General features: G+C 42.0%; 1 protein-coding gene across 6 annotated transcripts in view; it reads right to left on the bottom strand.

The window, feature by feature from the left end:
- Positions 1–19,837, bottom strand: part of CNTLN (centlein) — a 206,252-nt gene that overhangs the window by 80,482 nt on the left and 105,933 nt on the right. For all 6 annotated transcript variants that reach the window (XM_077345128.1, XM_077345130.1, XM_077345131.1 and 3 more), the window contains one exon: positions 10,694–10,828. In XM_077345128.1, the coding sequence (XP_077201243.1) occupies positions 10,694–10,828 (135 nt within the window). The remainder of the gene's footprint in view (positions 1–10,693; positions 10,829–19,837) is intronic.

Raw genomic sequence — 19,837 nt, 5'->3', positions numbered from 1 at the left:
GCAAAAAAACCATTACATACATTGGGGGATAAGGCTGCCAAAAGAGAGTGTAAAGAAAGAAAAAAAAGAAAAGTACAGGAATTGCTTCCATTTTAGTCATGTTCATGATACTAAGAATGATTTATTGAATTCTTGGGCTATCAAAGAGTAGTTACAGTTTGATAACCATCAAGCAGCCCCTCAACAGGCACAGGACAGCTATTTGACATTGTTCTGAATCTTCCAACTAGGGTTAGTTGAATAACCACTGCAAGGATATCTACCTCCATAACAATGAGTTCAAATAAGGACTACCTACCATTGCAGGAAATTTTAATAGCTATAAGAAAGACTATAATTAGAAGTGACTTGACATGTATTTAAGTAGACACTTTGTTCACCTACTGAGAGAGAAATATTCCTATTTTCACAACAATTGACTCATAGGCGGAATTAAAAGGAAATGGATATGAAATAAATATATTTTTATTTTTTTAACTTGTTATCAGAAGTTTTCTAAAATGCCCTGGGGACCAAATACTGGTGTAAAGTGCTTTCAATAAATCTAATGAAGCTGTTTTATATCATTAGATCATGTAATACAGTACTATCTATACTAATTGCCCGTAACTCTCCAGGGTCACAAGCAAAGGCCCCAGTCTTGTTACAAACTGCAGAAAATACCAGGGATTAAGCCTAAAACTTTCTACAATAAAAGCATACTCTCTACAACTGTGCAATAACTTCCTGACAACCCCAGATTTCTAAGTTATGGTCTCTAGCACTACCACAGTCAGTACAAATAGCGATTTCTATACATGCCTCCATGGGCAGGGATAATGTTAAAATATAGCCGTCACAGAACTCAACACCAATTAATGCAAGGTATCAGACTTTTCCCCCCTTTGATACTGATGAAACCTGTTCACTAGCCTGTGGTGCAAGCAATGCAAGTAGCCAAACTGCAATGAACCAACCCCATCAAGGATACTACCATTCTCTTCAGATGATTAGATGCTTGTTCTCCAAGGAAAAATCATGAAATCCATCTTGACATACTCAGAAATGTCACAGAATTCAGCCAAATCATGGGGTTCAATCGTAAGTTCCATGACTTTTTTTTAAGAGTGACTGAAAGGGAAAGACAAGCTTGGGTGGAAAGGAGCCTTTGTAACCCCTTCTTAAGACATTTACCCGCTGTAAATCACTTCCACCAAGCTTCTTTTATTACATAGTAAAATGTCTGCATTCACCTCTGAATGTTTTTCCAATTTGAAGGAGGCAGAAGCACCTAGATGGTGTTAATTTTCAGCAAGAAAAGGTCCCAAAAGGAAGAAACAAAGCTTCTCTCCACCTGCATCAGCAGCTGCAACTCATAAACAAACAAAACCTACAGAACAATCACAGAACATAATGTGTTTCCCTTGAGAGGAAGATATAGTGACCTTCTACAGACAAGGGTTTCTTAGTTTATTTCCATCCATCCAGAATCACTACCTTCTGTCACAGGAAACCAAGGGGGTAAAATTCAAAAGGGCCCCTACTGAGCAAAAAAGGGGCCCTTAGAACATGATGGCTGTTTGAATATCATCATACAGCAGTTCCTAGCTCAAGGTAAGCAGTCTGTGGAAAGATAGTGACGTATTCAGAATTAGACTGTGAACACACACACAGGCAGCAGGCTCACAGGTCACTGGGAGTGGAAATCACTAAGTAGGTCTTATTCGCATCCACCCCGTATGTCCTGAGTCGATACTTGAAGGTTTATTTAAATGTAAACTTTAAGGGCACAGAGTGATGGCAGCCTATGAAGTTATTAGTTCAATCATGCTATTCATGTGGTGTTTGTTTACAGACATTTCCAGAACCATGTAGGGCCGAACCACTCTTAACACAACTCCCAAATCACAAGTTTGTGGTAGTGCTAAAGGAAATCAAAACAGAGGAGCGCAGGGCCAAACCACCCTGTAACAAATCCCAAATCACAAAGTAATATTTGGATCAAGCCCAAGCTGAGTTTTGAGGAAATCAAAATATAAAATGGGATCTTACACTTTATAGCTGCCATAAAGTACAACCTTAACTCCCTTTGACTTGAGTTAGTCAGTGATAAATCATATTAATAAGTTTTCCCTGTCACAAATTGCATGCAAGGAACATTATACTCCACCTCATTATTCCAATCAGGGGTGGGAGGTTATTGTACAGCATATAGTACTTGTCCACTTAAGGCCCTGTATAGCAAAAAAGTGACAAGAACTCAGAATGCCCCCACTGTTTAATAATAGTCAGCATTATTAAAAATAATTTAATGTAGCAAGCCTATCTCTATTAACCTCTGTGAAACACTTTATATTTAGATAATCATTGCCTCATTTGTACATAAACTTTTTCATAGGAGAGACATCTCTTCCAGACCCCTGAGAACCTTTGGCAAATCTAAAAGTACAATAAAATTACAAAATCAATCAGACCAGCAGCAGTTCTCCTTCTCTGGCTCCCAAACATCTCTCATATTGATCATCAGCCAGAAGATCCAATAAAATAACTGTTCCCTTCCCACACCACATTTTCCCACAAATAAAAATTCTAGTCTCATCTGTAGCAGCCTCCATTCAAAACCTTGCTTAAGTAAACAGGCTTCTGCATACCCTGGAAGGCAAAAGAAGGAAGCAAGCCCCCAACAGGCTACCATACAAAGAAATCTGATGTATTTTAAATTATTTAAGCAATGTGATGATATGGCCACAATGCATTGTTCTTGTGTTAGTTTTGCTTGCAGATGTCCTTGAAAGGACACAACAGAAAAATGACCCAGCACGGTATACAAAAGACTAAGGCAGGTTTACAACACCCATTTTCATTTTTATGAGTAGTTCCAACATATATTTGTTTACACAGAGAAACATAATTCACAACCTGGAAGTATACAGTATACCACTATACCTGGTGGCAATTCCTATGACCTTTTCTATCTGCAATCTATGAGAATCCCAGTTGATTGTACCCACCTCCCATTTATTTAGAGAATTTATATGCCGCCTCTCCAGAGACTCGCTTAAAGCAGCCCACAAAGTAAAAACAAAACCATAAAATTATAAAAGTAACAACATATGAATTAATAAAATTAAAACAGGCTATTAAAAACAAGCAACTCAAAACAAGGCAATGGCACAAAATCGAGTTTTGATTCGACAAATGGCCACAGCTGAGTTATCAGCCAAAGCTGTGCTGGGTGTCACAAAGGATACCTCAGCCTCCATAGGCCAGAATTCAATAGCATCTCCTAAAATGCAAACCTACTCTTTCAAGGAGACTGCAAGCCACTCCAGAAGAGATTTCTACTTAGTCTCGAAGCAGCTTTGTCATTGATCAATAGCAGCTCTGACATTTCTAGAATGATCATCACTTTACTAATAATTCCAGCAGGCATCTGTTCAGGACCTCTGTAGACTCAAGCCAGGGTGTGTGTGTGTGTGAAATATTGGGCAACATCTTATTCCAATTAGAGCCAGTTTGGTGTAGTGGTTAGGAGTGCGGACTTCTAATCCGGCGAGCTGGGTTTGATTCTGCACTCCCCCACATGCAGCCAGCTGGGTGACCTTAGGCTCACCACGGCATTGATAAAGCTGTTCTGACCGAGCAGCGATATCAGGGCTCTCTCAGCCTCACCCACCTCACAGGGTGTCTGTTGTGGGGAGAGGAAAGGGAAGGGAACTGTACGCCACTTTGAGACTCCTTTGGGTAGAAAAAAGCGGCATATAAGAACCAACTTCTTCTTCTTCAAATGCCCAGAGAATCTCCTCCACTGTTTACTGTAAATGGCATCTTGGACAGGATGGACACTTGTAGAACCTCACAGCAGAAGTGCAGCAGGGTCAATAAGCAGTCTTTCAATATCATCTTCAGGAAATGCCCAGCCAGATAAAGAGTGGAACCACCAAAGCTTGGTGCCCCCAACTCTCAAAACCCTCCAGGAATATATTGTCATCAATGGGCTCAACAGTAAAGGAGAATGCCCAACAATCCAAGGCTTTTGCCATCCCATATCCAGATATGAATTTGCTTTGTAGCAGGGTAGATAATCTACCTTGTTCAAGATCACCTAAAGCTGCCTAGATGCTATTCATTCAACCACCTTGCCCTGGACACCAGGCAACAGTCATTTAGATCATTTACTTCCAAGGACACCTTTTTTAAGGAGAAGGTTAATTACTGCTGCTTTCAAAGCAGTCACTCTCACACAAACGGACATTCATTACCTTTCTAAGTAAATGTGCTTGACACTATCTGCCATGAAGGTTAAACATTGAGCCAAATGTGACAGGGCCACATAATTTCAGAAATTTCCCCACTTCATCAGGTGTCAAAAACTGAGATCATCTTAAACACTTAGCTGCTCTTAATATTTGAGCAGCAGCCTCCTGGGCGGAGCCGGTCTGGCCTCTGTTTCTGGTCCACAGGCCAATCATGACGTGCACAGCATATCTGTGTGCATCATGATTGGCCCATGGACTGGAAACAGAAGACAAACCAACCCCCAACGAACCCGGCCAGGAGCAGTCTGGCATAATCGCCGCCACTTGATTCCTGATCACTGCCAGGAGAGGAGGTTGGTTGGGTTGGCCAGTGGAGGGGGGAGAAGTAGGGAATTCCCTGCCCCGAAAAGGCCTGCCGAGGCTTGAATAGGCCATGCCAGGCCTTCGTGGGGCAGAGGGGAGGGCTGCCAGTGAGGATGGAGTTCCCACCAGCCCTCTCCCCTGGCCCGAAAATGCCCGCAATGGCCTCCCCAAGCCTCAGTGGGCCTTTTTGGGGCTGGGAGGCTGGAGGGAACTCCATGCCTCCCCCCCAAAAAAATGCCCTGCTGTGCCTCGGAGAGGCCACAGCAGGCCTTTTCGGGCCAGGGGAGAGGGCTGGCGGGATGGCTGCCAGGGGGACAGAGTTTCCACCACCACTCCCCCTGCCCCCAAAAGACCTGCCGCGTGTCTCCAAAACTCTGCAGGCATTTACGGGGCTGGTGGAGAGGCATGGAGTTCCCACCAGGACTTCCCCCTGCCAGGGAAAAGGCTGCTGAAGCTTGGAAAGGCCACGGAAGGCCTTTTCAGGACAGGGGGGGAGTGCTGGCGGGAGGGCTTCCAGTTGGGGAGGAGGAACGGGTTTCCTGCCAGCACTCCCCCATAACTTGAAAAGCCCTGCTTTCAAGCCTCAGCGGGCCTTTTTGGGGTTGGGGGGGCCCTGGAGGGAAGTCCTACCCCAAAGCCTCGCTGAGGCTTGGACAGGCCACAGCAGGGCTTTTTGGGCAAGGGGGAGGGTTTGTGGGAGGGCTGCCAGGAGGGCTGCCAGGAGGGAGGAAAGGGGATGCTACTGTCCATTGTATTTATGGATACAATTGGCTTTAAAGTTCGTTCATATCTAATGACCATGATTTTTACCACTTTCTCTTTTTCATATGTTAACTTTGGCCATAAAAGTACATGTGCTCAGTAATCAAAGATATTTGCACATGGAGGGGAGGAGACAATATGGCCCTCACTTGCAGTGTGATTGTAAACTAATGGAGCATAAATGCATAGTTAGAAAAATTATAAGAAATATGAAATAGCTTATATCAAATAAGAAGCAGCATGAACATCACAGCCTTGTGCAGTTCAAAAGCCCAGCAAAATTGCATCAGCAAACAGGAGGCCACAGGTAACTTCCTTGGGAGTTCAAAGTAAGATTGGCACAGAAGCCAAAGAACTGAGTGCCACACTGTAAACTCCACAGAAAAATGAGTCGAGCAACAGCATTTTGAGTTGCAGCAGTAGCTTTAAGATCAGATTTATTGGAAAAGAAATCTTTCCTGTGCCTCCATGTTGGGAGGCAATAAAATGCATTTGTTTTATAGTAAATCTTGCCTGGATTGGGAATTTTAACCACATATCAGGAGCAATATCTTATATTTAGAAGCTTCAGTAGCTATAATTGGGATGTAAGAATACAGGCTTGTTATTTGGTTTGTAACCACCACTACCACCACCACCACCATTATCATCATCATTATTTAATTTATCAAAGGTTGCACCTGGTTTCTGTACTATATGAAACAAAGGGTTTAACAATTACAGTGCAGTATAGACTAACTCTATTCAGAATAAAGGTAAAGGTAAAGGTATCCCCAGAGCCTCTTGTGGCGCAGAGTGGTAAGGCAGCCGTCTGAAAGCTTTGCCCATAAGGCTGGGAGTTCAATCCCAGCAGCCAGCTCAAGGTTGACTCAACCTTCCATCCTTCCGAGGTCGGTAAAATGAGTACCCAGCTTGCTGGGGGGTAAACGGTCATGACTGGGGAAGGCACTGGCAAACCACCCCGTATTGAGTCTGCCATGAAAACGCTAGGGGACGTCACCCCAAGGGTCAGACATGACTCGGTGCTTGCACAGGGGATACCTTTACCTTTACCTTTAAAGGTATCCCCTGTGCAAGCACCGAGTCATGTCTGACCCTTGGGGTGACGCCCTCTTGCGTTTTCTTGGCAGACTCAGTACGGGGTGGTTTGCCATTCCCTTCCCCAGTCACTATTCAGAATACAGATCCCCAAAAGACAGGATGCAACTGGCCCAGAGGTCCATCAGCAAGATAAAAAAAACTGTTTATAAATGTCTATAATAGAGTTAGCCATTCCCACAAGCCTGTGGCAGGCAAACATCTAGTTCCCCAAAAGAAAAAGCCCTATTTATTTTTAAGCATGGAAGTTTGCCAATGCTTAATTCTGGAATGATAGTGAAAAGATGTAGATATGTTAAAGAGGGCACTGTCAATTAGCTGAATAAGAGTATCTAGCTGTCTGTAGCAACATAATCCCACAGAAAAATGGAAGCAATCATAAGTTCAGGATCAGCAGTTTAGTGCTTTTCTTTGATGAGTGATCAAGGACAAATCTTTGGAAGTTTAGGTAGATTGCATTAATATGCTGCCGTCTTTTCGATTTGACTTTGGAAAAGAAACTGAAATACCTCACCCCTGAGGCACTGCCTGTCAAATGATCATTTGCACACTGCTGCACTGTGCATGCAATTAAATTCCTAGTCACTACTGACACAGTGGCACCTGATCATCATCTGCTGCTTCTATGACCCTTGCCCTCCTTGGTTACTTAAATCCTGCCAGGGTGGGGCCTGGCTGGCTGGGTTAGAAGGGTAGTTAAAGAGAGAACTGGTCACTCCAGACTTGAAACAGATCCCTTCCAATCTTGGTTTAGGCCTGGTTATGGGACTGAAATAGCCTTGGTAGCCCTGGTGGATAACTTGTACCAAGAGATGAACAGAGGAAATGGAATTATGTTGATTCTCCTGGATCTGTCAGTGGTTTTCAATACTACAGATTGTGGAATGCTTCTACCTTGCCTAACTGGGCTTGCATTGCACAGCAAAGTTATGTTGCAATTCAACTACAAGGATAAGTTTCAGAAGAACTGCTGCTCTGTCCCTTGGTCATAGGACTATAGGGTAAATCCTCTCCCCTATGCTTGTTAATGTCTACATGAGAATGTTGGGTAACATCAACCAGATATTTGGGCTGAGTTGTCATGACCATGTATGTGATACTCGGCTCTCTCCTGTGCTTTCAGGCTGTAGGAATGTTAATCTTAATCTCAACAAGACGGAAGTGCTACTGACAGAAGATTTGATCCGGGATTTACATCTTTTCTATATGAGGTTGTGTACCCCATTAAGGAACAGGTCCATATCCTGTGTTTCTTGAACCCAGGTCTATTGCTGTACAAACAGGTAGCAGCTGTGACCAGGAATGCCCTTTACCAGCTTCAATTAGTTTGCTATCTGCAGCCTTTCTTGGCAGTCTTCAAGCAAAGCTCCACAGCTTCTTCAAGCAAAGGTTGGATACACACTTTTCTTGGATGCTTTAGGATGCTTTGGGCTGATCCTGCGTTGAGCAGGGGGTTGGACTAGATGGCCTGTATGGCCCCTTCCAACTCTATGATTCTATGAAAACAAAGGTCTGGCCACTATAGTGAATGCCCTGGTTCTATCAATATTAGATTATTGCAATGCATGTTGTGTCTTTCTAGCTATGTGCAACAGTTGTTACAAAACAGATATGAAGTTAATGAAATTAAGGAAGGAGTGCAGTATTGGAAAATCAAGAAATAATTTTTCAGCTGTTCTTGTATTATAATGGGTCACTCTCCTGTATTTCATATTGCCTTATCTAAGGACACTAAGTTAGAGATCCTTCTTTGTATGCACTGTAGAAATTTCTTCTCCTAGTTTTTTTAAGAGATTCCAAAATATTGTTGTCCTGTGGGGAAAGCACTGAGATAGCAGTGGACTCAGAATTTTAAGGTGCCCCTGGGTAAATCAAAGTGTTCCAACAGCTGTATCAGCATATACATTGGCGGCAACGTATGTTGGTGTACGCAATAACCAGTGACTGAGACCCAGTTTGGTGTAGTGGTTAGGAGTGCGGACTTCTAATCTGGCGAGCTGGGTTTGATTCTGCACTCCCCCACATGCAGCCAGTTGGGTGACCTTGGGCTTGCCACAGCACTGATAAAACTGTTCTGACCAAGCAGTGATATCAGGGTTCTCTCAGCCTCACCCACCTCACAGGGTGTCTGTTGTGGGGAGAAGAAAGTGAAGGCGACTGTAAGCCACTTTGATCTTCCTTCGGGTAGAGAAAAGCAGCACGTAAGAACCAACTCTTGTCTTCTTGTGCACATACATCACGGATAATGTGTACATCCCTCTACAAGAATGAATTACATACATTTCTCAGTCCTTATACATACCTGATATATATACCATATTGAGATGTAGCTGGCCCTACTATCATATCATAATAATATTGGCTCAGTGCAATAACAACAAACATGTACAATTTATTTTTTACATTAATGAATAGTTTTAGAATGTTTTAAATTAAAGCATGTTAATTAAACTATGTTGTTAAACCGCCTTCTTCGAAACCTCATAGAAGGAACCTGATTCTGTTGGGTGAGTTGGAGCTTTGTTGGATGGCAGGGAGGCCAGAGTTTTTTGGTCTTTTGTTTTGGTGTTAATTTCCTGGCCTCAGATGAAGGCCTGGCGGAACAGCTCTCTATCTCCATATACAAACTCTCTCATGTCACTCAATCATTTCAGATTAATCTATATAACTATTTATGATGTTTTCCAGCATCATTTGTAGGCAAAGAATATTTAATGCACAATAAACTGAATTTCTTGCTTGTATATATCTGAACATTATTTGTGGTTACTTGGAGACTATTACTATTCAATGAACAGATAACATTCACATTTTCCATGATCAGCAATGAATGTGCACAATGGCCAGTTAATATGTACATTAACCTTCACATTGGTTTCCAGTCACGAGGGAGCGGTATAGAAGACCCAGAATAAACAGTTCACTACTCACACAGACACTTATATATGTATATATGTAATACATGGTTTCCCTCTTCTCCAGCACACTAAGAGGTTCCATAAAGGAAACCCAAAGCTTTCTTTAGCTGCTATTTCTTTTTTTACTGTTCCAGAATTTGTCCCACTACTTATGTTAGTTGAACTTCAGAAGCAAGAATCCTTGGGGAGGCAAATCCTTATCTTAGGGCTGGTATCCTTGGCAAAAGTTGGTAACATCACAGGCTGAGATAAGGAAGCTGGTGCTACAGAAAGAACAGTACTTTAGTACCAGCAGAAAAATTAAAGTGAGGTACTTCATCATTCTACTGCTGATAGAATATTCTGGATGTTCCTGTCAATGCAAGCACATTCCCAACTAACACGCTGATGAAGTCTCAGAAGAACTGAAAACTGCTCAGAGTTTCAAGTACGATCATTGCTAGACAACAAAATCAACTTGACAAAGATGTTTTAAAACATCGTTCCAAGGCTAATTATGCAATGCCTACTGCCTTCCCTTTGTCTAGTGCAAAAGGAACGTCCTTCCTTTACCAGGGTGAGTATAATCGTCTATGAATTATAAAGATCAAAGAGGCAAACTGTATGTTTTCTAAAGTAAGAATTCCTTCACCAAGTTTTACACTTACCACAGCTAAAAGAGCTGTGTGAAGGGATCAGCACTAAACCCAAAGGACAGGCTGTGCGCGGCAAGAAAGAGAGCAACTCCCTCGTGCTTTTTGCAGGTCACTACGAAGGACCATGTTAGCAGATCCACTCCAGACCCTTAACAGGCAGCTCTGCTGCTACCAGTAATTAGCTTGGACAGCTCTGGCTCCAAGAGTAGCAGCAAGGCTACACCATAATGAGCTCAGCTGGGATTAGCAGGACAGGGCAGGGAACCAAGAGAGCGGAGGCATTCTGCATTGCGTATGTATCAAGGAGATCAAACAAGGATGGCTGGCTAGGTTATCCCCTCACCACCTCATTCCAAAAATGAAGCACGGCAGTGTGTAAAATACAGGCTAATGAAGAGCGACACCTCCAACAGATGAGAGCCACATTAATTAACACAATCCCTAGATCATGTAATACAGTTTCAGTTAGTACTAGCAAACTTGTCACTGATTTTAGAGGCGGGGGAAGGAGGAGGACTTATTTTTTTCCCTCTTTGTTTTTGGTAGAAGATGTTTTAATTTTGGTACTTGAAAGGAATTCCTCAGAGTGGCCTTCAAGTCCCAACAAGAGAAAGACCATTGAGAACTAGCACACTTCTCAATGTAAATGTATTTAGACACAAACAAACCAGAAACTCACTTTTCAGTCAATAGCTTTTTGTGTTCCTTTTTGAAAAAAGCCAGCTCATTCCATACAGCATCAGAATCTTCTTGGCATAGCTGTTGGGGATCTGAACGTCTCTTTCCACTATTATTTTTGCTGGTCCGGTTTAATCTTTTAAAAAAGAAGTAAATAACATATGTTTAAAGTCCAGCTAAAAATGAGAATCCTTTCTACCCAACATCTGATAATCACTGCAAGCAGCAATATAGTTAAAATAAATTAAGAATAAAGAAAACAGAACTCTCATTAACCTGTTCCAGAAAGACAAGCTGGCAACAGGACAATCACAACTGAAAACTAATTTGTGTTAGACTGTAGTTGATTGTAGTCTCATTCATAGTCAGCAGAGAAAAAATTAATGGTAGAAATCTCAAGCACAGTCTCTGAGCAAGGTTAGGATCCACAATTTCTCCCAGCCACGAGTGTCATTCTCTAAGTGCGATAAATATACACAATTCAAAGGAACTCAGACAAAAAAAAGCACAAGAAACCCCCATCAAATCCGCTATTTTTGAATATGATAGAAGCTACATAATATTGAAAAATTGCTAATATTCTCTGGAAAAGTCATACTCATTCGCATACATATATTTGCATCTGGCTCTTTGTTTCAGTGGGTGTTAAACCCACAGAAGTAAGCCATGATCCCCCCCCCCTCTGCCACATGGGGAATCCATTTATTCTAAAGCTAATGTCCTGAAGTACATGAACATATCTGAGTGAGCCCAGGGACAATTACTCCAACCATCGTTAAACTAAAATATGGTTTTACATTAACTATTAACCAGTGGAGAAGAAGAGAAGATAGTATTTTCTAGACTACATCTATTTTCAAATCAATTTCCTCTTCAACTGGGAAAGTAACAAGGTAGACTTCAATAATTCTATTCTGAAACTTGCTAGGATCTTTAGGTGCTCCTTCGGCAGTGCAGCAGCAGCTTTTCCGTTTGCAGTTAAGGAAAGAGAGATTTCTAGCAGTTCAAATTCCCCCACACACATACACACACAGTAGATGCACAATATGCCTCCATACTGATCTACTGACCCCACAGGAGGACGGAGTGCTACAACTGCAACTCAATTTACACTGCTTGGGATCTAACACACTATCTTCTAGCCTAAACTACCTCACAGGATTTCTGCAAGGACATAATCTGGCTTTTCTTCTTTATGCAGGCTTGCAGTTTGGCTTGGGTCAGTGAGGCTGGGTGCATGCCCAAGGCTTGTACCTTGGCATTCTGTAAGAAACTATTTTTCAGATCTGGACCAGCCACCATTTTTTGTGACACTATGTGTGTTTTTGTCTATTTGTTTGTTTTGGGCAATAGCACCCCACTGGTCCTTACCAGGTATGGCAATGTAAGTACCCTTCTGTCTCCTCCATGACAGAAATGCACAGCCAGGACAACCCTCTGGAACCACTGTCTAGGGTTGGGATGACATCAGCCTGTCCTCTCTTCATCAGGAATGAGTCTGGCCTGGGACCACCTACCTGAATCAGAATGCAACCAGGGTGGGCTCGTGGGGGATGGGGCTGCAGGCAAACTGCAGGTATGACTCTACAGAAAGGCACATAGGAATACATGAAGCTGCCTTATACTGAATCAGACCCTTGGTCCATCAAAGTCAATACTGTCCATTCAGACTGGCAGCAGCCCTTCAAGATCTCAGGCTGCCAAATCCTTTATCTAGATATGACAGAGATTGAACCTGGGACCTTCTGCATGCCAAGCAGATTCTCTAGCACAACCTTTCTCAACCTTTTAACTGTTGAGAAACACCTGAAACATTCTTCAAGCTTCTAAGAACCCCGTAAATGATGTCAGAAGGCCAAATCTCCCTAGTACACCCCTGGAAGTCACACGTCACCAGAAGTGACATCATCCACTGTAATCTCCCCCCCCCCCCCAACACCAGAAATGTCCCTGCAGCCAACTCCACGGGGCTGGAAACAGGGATGGGGCAGATATCAACCAGTCTGTCACCCAATTAAGTAAATATGAGTACTGACCTCCCTAGACTCCAGTTGCTACCACATGCAATGAGCCTCATTCAACAAGAACTTTTATGGCTGCGGCCCCTACCCTTCCCAGACCCATCACTAGGGTTCAGGGAGACATAACAATATAATGACCATACAGTCATATAATAATACATTTTTAATTTAAAAATCAATTAAATTCCACCCAATTGGCAAAACCCTTCTGGGGCTGCTGCAAACCCATGAACTCCTGGTTGAGAAAGCCTGCTCTAGTATTTTGCAACTTTGCAAGCCTCTGGTGGGAGCAATGTTGGACTCTGAAATAACAGGCAGCTCTCAAGAAGGTGCTGGAGAAGCGCCAGAGGAATGGGGGCAGGAGGAACTTGCTGTGATTGCCAGCAGCTTTCTCAGCTCCACCCACACCCTGTCACACCTTCCAGTAGCAGTGAGGAAGTTGATTTTAGTAATAGCATAGATTGCAAGTGGTCAGTAAGGCAATTTTAACAAATAGCTGTGCAGGATTACATGCTATTAAGAGAGGAAGCCTGAGGAGGCAGAATAGGAATCTGAAGTAATTTCTATTACTTTCCCCCTCTCCTTCTCCTCATTCACACCAACACCTTTTCACAACACAACAAATGAGTTCACAGTCTCTTTAGAAGGGCTCAGTGCTTAGTGTTTGGTGGATAAGACCAGGAATGTAGCAAGTTATTGGTTGGTACAGCAAGGGACAGTAGAACTCTGCTTTAAAACAGTTACAAATTCACCCACACACTCAGTTTTACTGAACTGACAAGCCATTTCTGTCAAGAGAAAGAATGATTTTATTTGGAACTTCTCCTTAACCACAAGAATCTCAGCCTACTGAAATAGTGTTAGCTTGCCTCTTGGGATATTTCCCTCAATGCCCTCACAAGTCCCAACTATTTCCTTAAGGTAACATACGATACCAGATCTATTCCTGCCTCTTTATTGGTCCTTGAGCCTTGTTGGAAGAAGAGTTGGTTCTTATATGCCACTTTTCTCTACCAGGAGTCTCAAAGAGGCTTACAATTGCATTTTCTTTCCTCTCCGCACAACAGACACCCTGTGAGGTAGTGGAGGCTGAGAGAGCCCTGATCTTGCTGCTGTGAAGTCTCTATTGCTGTTTTTATTTATTTGTTATTTTATTAGTAGTATATTCATGGGAGAATATCTACTTCCATGTGATTCTTTGAAACCACATGCATAACTTCTTGCTTTAAAATCTACCTAGGAGATCCCGCTCGACTTACTATATTTTGTGTAAGCTGGAGTATCAAAAATCCTGTCCCACGCATAATTTGGGCAAGAGGCAAAATGAATGACTACAATAGCTCATGCCACTAATGTAGTTTCTCTTCTCTTCATCTGCCTTACCTTGATTGGGCAACTACACTATCTAGCTAGATGGGGGAACAAATCTGGATATGGAAGGTAGGATGTTTAGCACTAACTGGCTCTGCTTTAAAAGGCCTATCCCCTTCTCTTTATGCCAGTAAAAATGGCATCAAGGAGAACTGGATTTACTTCCACGTAGCAACTTGAATGCTCTAAAAGGCATTCTCCCCTGTTTTATCACCATGACAATCTAGCTCTTACAAAGAACCCCCCCCCCGAATAATCTACTGAGGAGCCCAATCGCATAGTAAGGGGCAATGCTGGGAAAACTAATGAGCAGATGGTTCATTGCTAGTTGGGAAGACATGCCTCACAGTCATTTGCTAAAAATGAGTATCATAGCGTAAAATTTCTTGACCCTGGAGAAAATGGGAAGAACCTTGTTTTCAATAAGCTCTTCTAGGCTGTTACCTATGTTGTATATATTTTTTCTCAATTGCATCTAGGGCACAACACTTTTGGTAGTATGACTGAGCATTTCAAAGAAAAAGGTGGCATTGAAGTTTTTAAAACAATTTTGAAAATTAAGTGGTTTGTATTCAGGGAGCAATCACAAAATGCTATCTCAACCCAATACCATCTCAAAATGCTATCCCAAAACAATACTATCCCAAATCCTATGGCTGTCTCTTATATTTATTTTTATTATGTATAGTCCATCTTTCTCTCTATAACAGGGTAGCAGGATTGTCAGGGTTCAACAAATGCATATTGGGTAGGGATCGTCATCATGCTAGGCCTAGACAATAGCCTGTGCAAGTAACATAGAAAACACATGATTGTCAACAGCCTTTGCACTTGTTCCAGACACTGAGCACATGGCATTGGCAAGAGGCATATATGTCAAGGGGGCAGTCAGTGTTCCTAGTCTAAAGAGAATCACATGGCAAGGGCTAAGGGGAACTACTAATAGAAGGCTACACGGAAAAGATGAAATGGCTTGCCTCCTCTATGTGCCAGGAAGGCCGGGATATATAGTGCTCCTTTTAGGCATTAATGAGAATCCAAATCAGTTTATCTAATTTTCATGCAAATAATCATGTAAACCACGAGACTATAAAATCCCACTTATTCTGCACTTATTATGTACACACAGTCATGCCCTGGAGGCACTCAAGGACGTAGTAACCATATGAAACCACTTTTGCGATCCTTTGGATTCACATTCTAGACCAAATTCTGTCCTGTCCACTTAAAAAAAAAAAAGAAACTGTCAAAGCTTTATCAACCCCCTCTATTACTGCTTTTACCTAGTTATCAAGTTGTTGCAATTTAATTGCATAATTTTCTGCAAATAAGTAACAGATAAAGACATTATTCTTCATGGATGCAATTTGGATAGAACAATATCATCCTTTTCCCAGCAATCAAACAGCAAAGTCTTGTTTTGCGGAAAATGCTACTTTCCCCACAGGTGACGCTGCAGTAGTGCTGTGGGCAAAGTTGTTCTACAAGTATTAAGGGAACCTATAGCACCTTCTTCCTATTACCTTCCTGTTCATTTTAAGATTTTAATTTTAAGACATTTCTTCAGCAGCTGTTCCTGTCCATTGTGCATCAGCATGAAGCTCTTTAAATGTTAAAGAAACTGAGAATACTGGGATTGCAACTATTCTTCTCCCACAGTAATGTCACCACTTTGAAAACAATGCGTTTTTAAAATTGTTAGTTCTTTGAAGTTCATGCATTCACTTTCCTGCAGTACAGCACTGGAAGCACGTGCTAGCAAGACAAGCCTCCCCTGCAGCATGTGAGGTACAAAGTGGGCTGCTACTTACAGAAGTCGCACTGTGATTTGGCACACAGTAAGGAGAACTTTAAGTCCACATGCTCACCCAGCTCCAAACTGGAGATTTCTACATTCCCAACAAACCTCAGTGCTATCATTTTATCCAAAGTGGGTGAAGCATTATATTATTTACTCTTTTCCTTATGAACTCTCATTTGTATTTATTTATTTAAAACAAACTCTGGCTTACTGAAAGTGTAGAAGTCTTTATTTGCCAAACTATACTTAAGAGCCGAAAGAAGGCATACAGGGAAGGAGTGTGCAAATCCAAGGATTTTGTTTTTCTCCATAATCCCATATTACCTTGAAAGCAATTGAGAACGGCAGACTATAAATAATGTAAATAAATAGGAGTCTCAGAATACAGCCACTTGTTCCAGGCTCCCATGAATGTAATAGGAGAAGTATTTATTTATTTAAAACATCTCTGATCAAACCACCTCTGTTAGCCTCTTGCCTTGAAAACCCTACAGGGTCATGATAAGTCGACTTGACGACAGCACTCTAAAACACTCACACATCCTGCCTTATTTCTTTGGATTCAACTCAGGGGAGGAGTGTTTTTAAAATAGTCCCTCAAGCATATTTGGGCACTAAAAATACAGACTTTGTGCACAAACTGCAGCTTTATAACAACTTGCACACTTTCTTCTAGTGAATTTTATTACAACATTCATTGGAGAAACTCAGTTTTTTTTTCCAGTCGAAAATTCATATTCATCAACATAACATATCAGATGTTGAAGAACACAGTTCTTCTGGGGAAAGGTAACATTCATAGTCCATCACTAATTTTACATCTTCACTGAACTTTGTGACTGCATTTCTAGACTCCTTGTAAATTACTGGAAGATGACTGTTTTTATTTAATTTGGTAAATGTAAAATTCAGAGTAACTCAGAGTATTAAAGACGGAAAACGAAAGAGCTATGACATCTTACCAAGATCAACACACCTATAATCCCCACAGAGCCATCATCAAGGGGCTCCCATTTGGTTGACAAAAAAAAAAGAAAAATCATGGAAGCAGAAAGATGGTCATTTCATCTCTTTTAATAAGCCCAGGCACACAGCTACCATCTATCGGGAATAGAGGCAGCAAAGAGCCCTACAGAAATCAATAGAAGGCCTTGATTCATAGTTATTCCTAAAAACCTGGCCAAAGAAGTAGCAGAATCTCAATTAGTTTTGCTATTTTCTGCCCACAATTTCTAAAGCCATATCCTGAAGTGTTGCAACGTGGTCATCCTTATCCATACATAAGCACACAAACACAGCCAATAGCTCCTTCATATTTAATAAGATAATCTATGGAAGTGAATTGTTATGTTCAAACTAATTTACATAGAAATGATAACTTCTTTTGGTACAAATGGACCACTGAAACCTTTTCTTTATTGAGACTCTCAGGAACATATAGGACTTTTGATTAATAAATAAAAAGTTAAAATAGATCAGGGATGTCAATAAGGCCCATGGGCTGAAACTGGCCAGTCCAGGGCTCTTATCCAGCTCATAAGGAACTAGTGCAAAGGAGAGAAGGCAGGAGGATGTTCGGGGGAGGGGAGTGGATGAGTAGGCACGCACAATGAGGCATGTGTGGTTGAAGTTGTCAAGAAATAGAAATTGCTAGGGGGCAGGAATATGAGGCTGAAGTAAAAAAGTGTGTGGAGGAATGGCAACAAAGGCAGAAAAAGAGGAGGTGTGTGTGTGTGGGGGGGTCATCTCACCTCCTTCAACTGCAGCTCAGTGAGGATTGGTAAAGCCACTACATGAAGGAGGGCAGCCCACTGGCCGACGTTGCCACCTCAACACCAAGTAGGGACTATGAAAGGGATTGGCAAGAGCCGGCACATAGAGCAGTGGTTTACCAATAAAGGAATGGGGTTAGCAGAAGAGAGGAGGAAAAGGACCAGCACATGGATTGGGAGGCAACTGTGCTGTTTGTGCATGTCATTCTGAGAGGAAAGATCTCCTGGACTTGGAAGGGAGTGGAGAAGCAACGGGTGTCACTGGTGCCACCCCACATCTGAACAGCCACAGAACTGGGAGGCAGAGTGAGTGTTGGGGAAAGTGGGAGATAGTTACTTCCATTCTTCCCCATAAGTGTTCTCAGCTCATGAAAAGACAAAAGGGACCCCTTGGAGGTTTTGGAAACACTCTCTGTCAGGCCCTCCTCTCAGCGCCTCTGCTTCTGTGGGAAATGGAAGAGGAATGAGAACTGGCAGTGGAGGGATCTGAGAGAACCAGATTCAGAGTCCCCTCCTGCTAAGCCAGGAACCCGTCATCTGGGTCCCTCAGGGTCGATCACTCAGCCTGGACCACCTCACAAGGTTGTTGTTGTTGCTGAGGATGGGATGGTGGAGAGGGAAAATCCAGTGTGCTTCCTCAACAACCTCAGAAGTAGGACACAGGAAGGGAACAAATGAAGAGCAAGAGATGAATCATAGCCATGCTCGACTGCTGAGGCTGGGTGTATGGGGGGGGGCTGTTGAAAAACTACCTCATTTACTTGTCTCCTAAAAGTGCTATATATACAAAAAGTAACTAATTTGTATGGAAATATAAGATGCCACCCCTTTTTTATGGTACCCCTTGGAAAAAACCTAGTCTTACATGTGAATACATTGGGAGTTTGGTGTTTTCCCCACTAAACTGCCTTCACTCCAAGCAATCAATTGCTTTTGTTTGTATCTTGAGTAAAAATATATAGCATTGCTGATTGGGTTTGCTTTTGCTATTTATAAAATTTGTATCTTTGGTAACTGGCACATGGCCTGACCCAACGATATCCAAAAGTAATCTGTTTTTTGAACATTTCTAGTCAGCAAGATATTTAGATTGTATTTGTGATGAGAGACAATCCACTTAGAATCCACTTAGAATCAGGACTTGACTTCAGATGGAACTATTAACCAAAATGATTGACAGGACACATTCCAAAAATTCAGAGTCTAACACCAAGACTATGCATTTTAACAGTTTGCCTCATTATTAGTTTAAAAATTATGTAAAGTTTAATTCTATAGGCTATAAAATACAAAATTAAGTGGTGAACAAGGCTACACATAAATATTAGCATAATGACATATGGCAAGAACAGCCTTGTTCTGATTCAGCCTAATGGTTCATGTACCCCAGTGCAGTTTATTCTAAGTTTTTCTATATTTATTTATTTACATTATTCATAGTCTGCTTTCCTCATTTGGACTCAAAGCAGATAACACAGTGAGTCAATACTATCAACAGGGTGGGACATTCAATAAACAATGCAATACATTAAGGGACACAGAAATTATGTAACAGGTTCCTATTTACAGCAAGCTATACACGACTGTATAGACCACAGTCCTTAATAATTTACCAAGTAATTTTGTGAATCATTCAGTATAGTACAACTCTATGGTCTTCATAAAAAGCCTCCTTGAATCATTCAGTTTTGTATAATTTGCTGGCAGCCAAAAGAGAGGGAGCCTTCCTGACCTCATCAAGAAGGCCATTCCATTAGACGGGGGCCACAATGGAGAATGCACATGTACAGGCAGGGAGGTACCTGCATTAAGTTCCTGCTCAGGTACTACGCAGATTAATAAACCTGTTGGGTTGGAGCATGTCCAAGGCCATATGATAGTCAGCATCTTAAACTGAGCCTGCTAACTGATGGGAAGCCCGTGGAGTGCCTGCAGAACGGGAATAATTTGCATGATCTGTCTAGCTCCCAGTAATAGCCAACCTGCAGCATTCTGTACCAATCCAACTTTCTGGAATTGATTTTGAAGGGAAAATAATGTACAGTGAATTACAGTAGCGTGGTCTCAATGCTACTATGGCAGCCTTTCCCAATTTTTTTTACCACTGAGAAACCACTGAAGCATTCTTCAGGCTTTGAGAAACTACAGAAGTGGTGAGATCGCACAGAAGGTGGTTGGGA

This window comes from Paroedura picta, chromosome 7 (assembly GCF_049243985.1).
Source record: "Paroedura picta isolate Pp20150507F chromosome 7, Ppicta_v3.0, whole genome shotgun sequence".
Classification (NCBI taxonomy): Eukaryota; Metazoa; Chordata; class Lepidosauria; order Squamata; family Gekkonidae; genus Paroedura; species Paroedura picta.
The sequence above is the reverse complement of the archived record's forward strand: the minus strand, read 5'-3'. Positions and strand labels throughout refer to the sequence as shown.